Genomic DNA, 8,474 nt, shown 5'->3' on the forward strand with positions numbered 1-8,474 from the left:
ATATCTTTCTTGTGGAGGATATTACAGTTCAGCTAGTAGTTGAAGCACTTTTTTGAATAATAAAGGTAGGTGTGAAGATATGAATGTTACATTATTTATAGATGGCTTAAAAAAAGAAATGCCAGATCCTAAAACCAACTTGTGGTAAGGACACCGGAGAAAATTATCTGTCAACAAGATTAGGCAGTTGGTAGCTTTTCTGTCACTAATCCAGTAGCTATAAAGCTGCCTTCTGCTCAGCCTCAGGAGTTTCTTAATCTCAAATGCCTGTTAAAATGTCAACTGAAATAGCATTTCAAGAGTGAAAAAATATCCTATAGTGAACACTATACTAATTATTTAGCTTGCGATACACCACGGCCAGGTATACTGCCGCTCCTGTAATGCTTTTAAAAAAGTGTTCCTGGACAGGGCACTCTGTGTATCATAGAACTACAGGATGTTTGGGGCTGGAATGGACCTTAAAGATCATCTCGTTGCAACTGCCTTGCCATTGGCAGGGACACCTTCCACTAGACTAGGTTGCTCAAAGCCCCATCCAAACCGGCCTTGAACACTTTGTAGTATGTTTTTAGTTTTTCTGCATGCTTAGCTAGGGTGCCTTAGCAAACCTCTGGTAGCAGTGGCAGTTCTGCTTTCCCACCACAGAGCGGCAGAAGCCATTCTCTGTCCCTCTCCTCCTGCAACTAAGTAGTTGGACATCATCTCATATGCCAAAGGGTGTAGTAATAAATTAAAGCTTGGGGACAGACCTGGCATTACTACTTCCCTGACAGTGATTGCAGGGTAGCCTGTGGCTTGTAGGCTGTGTATGGCCATGGAGACTGTTAGTGGTTAAGTGTTGGTAAATTAGAACTCTGTAAACCTATCAAATGAGAACAACAGGTTTCAGGCTGATGAGTATTTTGTTTGGAAGACAGAAGGACCAAATAGCTTTTTGGTCTGTACTGCACTTTGTTAATCAGTTGTCCAGGGCAGTCATGTATAAAGAAGATCACAGACCGTAAATACTACTACAGTGCTCACAATAAAGAAGTGTTTACCCATTCTAGCTCCCTCCTCAAGGGATATACATTTTATTTGCTTCTGAGTGTCACAAAGTGAAGACTCCCTTTAAAGGACACTTTTTCCAGGCATTGCTCACCTTCCTAATACAGTGAATGATCTCAAGAATTGTGTGGAAGACAACTGGTGATTCAGTGTCAAGTCCACTGGGGTGGTTGGACTGGAGCAGAGGGAAGGGTTGGCTGATGATCTGCTGGAGAGAAGAGACATGGAGACATTCCTGACAACCTTTTGGCAGAGATGTAAGACAGAAGATGAGTGTAGATTAGAGGAGCCCCTCTTGAAGACCTTGGGACAGAGGAAGGAATTATGGGGCACTTGCTGTTGGCTTGTTTTCCTTCTAGGATGCAGAAGGAGAAGACTGGGGCCTGTAAGCCTGATAAATGCTGAGTATACCTTCTTATACTTGCTAGAGATGTGGCTTATTGGTTTACTCTTTAGATGTAGCTCAAGCAAATAACTTTAAACATTGTTCTGTCATGTGATCAATAGCTTTGGCGGTGCTTTGGGAGGTCATATCAGTGATCTGAGAAGGGCAGTTTGTTGAAGCAAGAATTGTCCAAGAGGTCTGAGTGGTTCTCAGATTGCTGGGAAATTCACCAAGAGTTTAACAAGAACAAACAAAAGGTAGGGGAGGAATCCCAAATTATAGCTTTGCTCTTGCATGAGGCAGGGGAGCTGAGCCATGCCTTCCCTTGGTCACACGGGGCTGGTCACACCCTGGTCTAGCTTTGCTTTCTAGATATCAGTAGCAGCAGAGCTGCATCTGCTGACACCAAGAGGCATAACCCCAAAATAGCAAGTGTAGGTAGACAGCAAATTCTTGACTTTAATAGCATTTGGGGACCTAAATTTTATTTTGATGCCACCTTTTTCCTAATTTCACTCTTCTGAGCAAACCTGCACTGTTCTTTTCAAGATGTGAAAAAGTACAAAGCATCATACAGGGAAATAAAATTGTGAGCTTTTGAGCAAACCTGCAACGTAGGTAGTGCCATGCAAGTATCCTGGCATCTGCTGTTGTATTGAGCAGTGGTCATCTGCAGACTACACTGCATGTAATGACAGCAGATACTTTGTGCTCTCTTTCTCTCTGGTGTACCTCTGTATGAACAAGATAGGTTTCTTGTGGAGGGAAAGAACTGCAGAAAGAACTGCAGCTTAGTCAACACAGGGAATTCTGTCTGAGGTGTGGATTTCTGTGCCATCTACTAAAACATGCTTATTTGGTCTATCTGGGTAGAGGCTCCTACCTTAGAAATTTTCTGAAACTGTTCCATTGTACAATACTAACTTGTAGGGGGAAAAATAAACTAACAATTTTTTAAAAAGCTCATCCATTTTTATTCTTTTTTTACTAGTCTTTATATAGCAACAATATGAACAAATCTGAGCACTTTCTACATGGCTGGTTGTTACTAGCGGGCACGTGTAACTAATCACTAGTTGTCCTAGGTACATCTCCATACATATGGGAATGCTTTGGTGTTTGCCCACCATTTGCACATTGGTATTTAATACAATACCCAAAACACAACTACTGACTAAAAGGTTTGTTTTCTACCTCACCATTGTTGCATCAGAGGCATATTTAGTGTCAGTGAGGTTCCTCTGTTAAACACATTTATGGCAGAGACATTTTAAAGATGTGTGCCTGGCACTATGAATCCTGTCCTAAAATCCATACTGCCAAAAAGCATCAACCTGCCATTACAAAGCAAACTTGGTTTTGTTTAATAACAGCTTCTTTGTGTTTTTCTCCTCAGGTGTGAAAACCTGCGTGTGTACAAACTGGGTCTCTTTTCAGGTCTTTGGTGGATGCTAGCACTTTTCTGCTGGATCAGTGACAAAGTATTTTGTGAGATCTGGTCATCAGTTAACTTCCCCTATTTGCACTGTGTATGGTAAGTGTAGTGTATAAACTCCACGATTTCATTCAAATGTGATACATCCTCACCACATTACCCTTCTGCGCTGCTTGGTGGCTATTTCTGTGTAGTGTTTTGTAGAATTACTGGTAAGATTATAAGACCAGAGCAAGTCTCACACTATTCAAAGTGGTAGATTTAGGAGTCTCTTTAGCCTGATCACGTTCTTCAGAAACTAAGTCGATTAATTGCAGCTGAATACCTTGCCCTTCTGGATACTAAAAATCTCACAGTACTGCTCAACTGAAGCAGTGACTGTGAAGGCTTAAACTTCCACTGCTAACAACTGAGGATGAACTGGGTGAGTCTTGAAGGGCTTTGACACCTTTTCTCTTTTATCACCCAGCAAATTGTGATCTCTTATTCAAGGTGCCATATCTCAGTATTTCTACACAAACCTGTCAGGTGCAGAGACATCAAAAAGCTGCAGCCAATTTAGACTCAGGGTAAGAAGGTGAAGGACAGACTGATGTAAAAGCCTAGTGATGTATTTGATTGCTTTACTGAGTCATGTACTGATTTTTTTCTCTTTTTGTGGGGGGTGGGCTGTGGGTGTCTATTCTCAGGCACATTTTGATTTGCCTTGCGGCGTACCTGGGCTGTGTCTGCTTTGCTTACTTCGATGCAGCCTCCGAGATCCCTGAGCAGGGCCCTGTCATAAAGTTCTGGCCCAGTGAAAGATGGGCTTTCATTGGGGTTCCTTACGTCACCCTCCTCTGCGCGCATAAGAAATCACCCGTGAAGATCACATGAAGTTGACTGTGGAATGGGGATGGAGTTTCAACATACATTCAAGCACAGAAGTTATTTAAATAATAATAAATGAGTAGAGTTGTATTTTATCTTCTTCCTAAGATGTGCAGCACTTCAGGTGTCATAGAAAGAGGAGACAAGTGTGTTCTTTCCTCTCTCTGGTTAGGAGAGAGGAAACAGGAAGGTGGAGGCTCTTGAACACTAAAGTAACCACCAACTTCTCTGGTTGACTCTGTTTTGCACTGTGTTTTCAATGTAGCATTTCTCTTGATAAAAGCTCTTTCCAAATACGGGAGTCAAGACGTGGCGTTTCTGCAGTAGGTCACCTCTGATGCTTGATTCATTTCTTTTGTAACTTCTGGCTTAAGGCCTTTGCGAAGGTAGCCGGTCCAAGATGCTATCTTGTGTTCTTCTCAGCTCTGTTTTTTGGCGTGGGTGCACATGGCCACAAGTGTGCTCGAAGGATATGCTCCTCCCAGGCCGGCTGTGCATCACATTGGGTCACTGAGTACCTGGTTGTTTCCCAAAGTACAACAGGAGACCAGTGCAAAGTGTTTGCAACTGGATAACTGGATCAGTGCAGTTAAGCAGTGAAGAACTGACAGAAGATTCAGTCCCTAGAAATAAATAGGAGCTCGAGGGTTTTGGCTTCTTCTGTGTTTCCACTGACCTGTGGACAATTTTATGCTGCATATTTCCATCTTACTGAAATGTTACAGAAATCCCTCTCTACCTCTACAAACATGTTTGGTCTTGAATTTGGCCTTGAAGCTCACACAGAAGTGTGAACATTAACTTCACTAAGAGCTCAGGTCAGCATGGATTGACAGTTTGAGTAAACTGTAAAAACTCTTAGGTGCCTAGCTGTACATCTGATTTGAGAGTTAACTTCTCACCAGTGCATTGCAAAGTGATGCAAAAGTCCAGTGCTCTGCTAGGAATACTTAAGGAAAAAGTAGACAACCACTTAAAAGCCAAGACTTAAATTTCAGTGAGCAATGAAATGTGACATCAAGTCTTCCATTCTTACGAAAGAATAGTAGATTCAAATTTTCCGGCCTGTTTTGTGAAGATAAGGGATGTCTAGATCCAGTTAGTTTTAAGGTTGTACTTTGGGGTTGAGGTTCAAGAATGGCTATGGTTCTTCCAAGCAGTTTATGCTAGATCTGTTTAAAAAATGATGCAAAGTGCTGGCATGTTTTTCAAATATTATTAATTGTAGGTGGCAATAGCTGCAGTCCTGGAGAAAAACAGGTTCTGCTTACATTCCACCTAGTATCAGAATGTAAGTGGGTTGAGGCTTTGGATGTACACTTTTATTATTATGCGATGTTTCCATTTGGAATATTAGACAAGAAAATACCATTTTTCCTGTGCTTTACTAAGAAGTCTCATGTTGTACTTGCTTTTTATCAATGTGAAAATGTACTCTCTACAGTATCATCCATACAAAGTGGCTTTTAACAAAAACTTTGGCGTGAAGTAACTTTCAAGTATTGTAAAACCTTTCAGATAACTTTTGTATTCAAATTTATTCTTAGAAAACAAGAGCTAAGGTGTATGCTGTTATACTTAAAGGGAAGTTGTTAGCGGGAGATATGAGTGTCTTGAGAACTGCAAAGCAGGTAAGTAGCTATGGTCACATTGACTGACATCATAAAAGCAGCAAAATCTGTCCACTGGAACAATGAAGATTTATACCACTTGCTAGTATATTTGTCTGAGAGAAATGTATTTTTTGGACACACAGTGATAAAATTTTTGTATGAAGCTTGTTTGTAAAAATTCATACAGTAGTATCTGTTACTCTTTGAATCACAGATGCTTTTTCCTTTTCCTTCCTCCCTCCCTAATTATGAAATGTTCAGTTTCAAACACTTCTCAGGTATTAAAAGTCATATGATTAGATGCTTATACAGATAGGCTTGCTGGCTGGAACCCAGCTAAGATTGCTAATGCCTGACATAGCTCTAGTTTGAGTATGATTTCTTATATTGTGTGGTAAATTATTATGTTATGGTAAATAAGTTATTTTCAGTATTGCTTGGGAAATTAGTAACTGCAGACAAAATGTACTATTCAAAATTACTGGAGCCTTCCTACTTAATATTTTGTTTGAAAGCGACCTCTCTGACACAAAGGACTCTAAGCAGCGTGCTGTCAACTACTGTGCTCTACTCCGCAGAGTCTGACTCCTCACAAATAAGTTATTTTATAATTTAAAAAATAGCAGTAGTACATTTGGCTACTGCAGAGGTGACTGAATGCAGTTACAGGCCAAGAATCATCTCCTGGACTTTTATTAACTTAGCTTTAGCCTTTGTACTTTTCATAGGAGATTCTGTGAACAAAAATCACTATCTGATATTCAAAGCTCCAATACAGAACTGTTTCGGAGTATTCCACTGTAACAGCAGCCCACCACTTTTAGCTGTAGCTACTGCACTTTACATTAAACTAATACTAACTTCTATGTTCCGACAAAAGCTACATTTATTATAAAAAGAAAAAAAAAACGCAATTTTTACCAGATTCACAGCTTTACAGATTGCACTTTGAACCAAGGCTCCAGTTCACGATAACATTAGTACCCAAAGAAATATGTGACTGGCATACAGAGAGGTTTTTGCACTGCCCTGATCATGTGGATGAATAGACATGTGCACAAGTAGCCATGTTACGTTGGAATATAAAGTGATTTATTTGCACCCTCAGGTTTCAAAACCCCAGGATGCTTTCTTCCCTTGCTGGTAGGAAGTGAGTGGGTTCCTAGTCTTATGTTCAATTAGTATTTTAGTTTAATTAGTGGGATGCCTTTAGTGTCTTGGGCATAACATAGATTCTGTGTATTGGTGTGTGATATCCATCATTCGTTGAATGTTAAACTTCAGGTTAAGAAAGGATATTTAGCTCTCAGTGATGGCAAACCCTTGCTCAATTCACAGTCACTAAAACAGAATAAATATTATGTATGGAGTGGTTTGGGGGTTTTTTTTCCATCTCCGTTGAAGTTTGTATACTGAATTTTTGTGGAAAGCATGTAATACTTTGCAACATTAAATTGCATTTGGAATAAATATTGTTTGCCTTTTCATCCTTTGTGTTTGTGGAGAACAATACAGCTGCCAGTATAATGCCTTGAAGTATGGTAAGGGTAACTTCTCCCTCAATGGGTAAAAGCAGGTCTGACTCTTAGAGGAGGATGGAGACTGCATTAGGTAGAAGGCCATTAACTAATGAGATAGAGATTACTTTGGTGAGCAAACTGATTTCCTGCAAGTACAGCAAATACTTGGAAAACTGCAAGCCCATGAATCAACAGGGACAAGTAGCAAGAAATACCTAAAAATAAGTGGCCTATATTCCCACAAATCCAGAAAACTGGGTCAAAGTGAGTACATCTGGGAGAACAAAGTGTGAATCTTCAGTATTTGTTACCCAAGACTGTGCTCCCACCTTAGGGAGATAATGGCTGTACAGTAGCGTTGCGCCTGGCCCTCCCCTCTGCTTCACTTTTACCACAGTTCTCTCACTCCACATAAAAGGCCTTCTTTGAGACATTGCAGATCCCCGCAAGCCACTGTGATTGAGCTTGAAGTAATGGAAGTTTGAAGGAGGCGAATTTTGTGCCCACAAACTCAGGAACCATAAAAAAACTGTTTGTAAACTCCCAGCATATAATGAGGAGGTGACTAGGAGATTGTCAAAAGAAAATTTTATGTATGTAATTTAGTGTTCTTCTGCAATAGAGTATTTGCTGTCCCTGTGGCTATGGAAAAAACAGCATACTGCTAGATTTTGACACTGGTAAGATTTCTAGTGCTGCATGACAGGACATTATTATAAAAATGTAAGAAAACCTGCGATTGGTAAAAATTCTGTGGATTAGTGTGAAATTGTTTGGATAGCTGCTTCTGATGGTCCCTTATAAAACCAGTCAAGTGGATTTCAGCAAGGACTCTCTCCTGGGTCACCTTCTGTTTATTTGTTCAGCAGTGCTCACATGGAAGATATTGATAAAGGGAAGTCTGGGAAGGTTCACAAATACCCCAAAAAACAGGTCTAAAATGCAAAGGTAGCTTGCTGAATTGTAGAAAATAGGACAAAACTGGGTAACAGCAAGGTACTACACACATATAGGTATCACTGACAACACTGGATGCAGAATAACGAAGGAGTGGTTCTTCTTACAAGAAACAAAAGGTTTACTGTCAATCAGGAGCCAAATACGATACAATGAGGTGCCACCACATTAAAAAGAAAAAATATGACATCATGCTAAAAAAAGAAGAAATATCTGTAAGACAGGAAGAAATCCTTTCCCTCACAGAAGGATAGCAATGAAGGTTACCAGCAGCTGGAAAAAAATGGCCTGTGTGGAGAAATAGGCTTTGTCAGCCTTAGAAAGCAGAGCGAGATGGGTATTAATGGGACGTAAGATTCAGACAGGGCATTAGAAGTGAGGTGTGGGACACACAGGAGAAGACTGACTGTGAAGGCTCAGAACCTCTGTCTCTTCAATGAGATGTTTAAGGGGCAGATGGAGAAGCTATAGGCATTTATTTAGGCCATGGGCATGGCTGATCCCGCCTTGGGTCATGGACACGGGCTAGTTGGTGGCAGTCTGGTGACTCAGACACTCTTTTTTTTTCCTCTCTATGCTTATGCACACAGGCTGGGCACAGAATGGATTGTGGACAGAGCTGAAAATGAGCACTTGGCCTGATT

General features: G+C 40.6%; 1 protein-coding gene across 4 annotated transcripts in view; it reads left to right on the forward strand.

Moving 5' to 3' along the window:
* ACER2 (alkaline ceramidase 2) overlaps positions 1–6,823 on the forward strand; it is a 27,539-nt gene extending 20,716 nt beyond the window's left edge. For all 4 annotated transcript variants that reach the window (XM_065046206.1, XM_065046207.1, XM_065046208.1 and 1 more), the window contains 2 exons: positions 2,832–2,969; positions 3,560–6,823. In XM_065046206.1, coding sequence (XP_064902278.1) covers positions 2,832–2,969; positions 3,560–3,746 — 325 coding nt within the window. In that variant the 3' untranslated portion in view covers positions 3,747–6,823. The remainder of the gene's footprint in view (positions 1–2,831; positions 2,970–3,559) is intronic.
* The last annotated feature ends 1,651 nt before the right edge of the window (positions 6,824–8,474 follow it).

Source organism: Columba livia, chromosome Z (genome assembly GCF_036013475.1).
Source record: "Columba livia isolate bColLiv1 breed racing homer chromosome Z, bColLiv1.pat.W.v2, whole genome shotgun sequence".
NCBI classification, from domain to species: Eukaryota; Metazoa; Chordata; class Aves; order Columbiformes; family Columbidae; genus Columba; species Columba livia.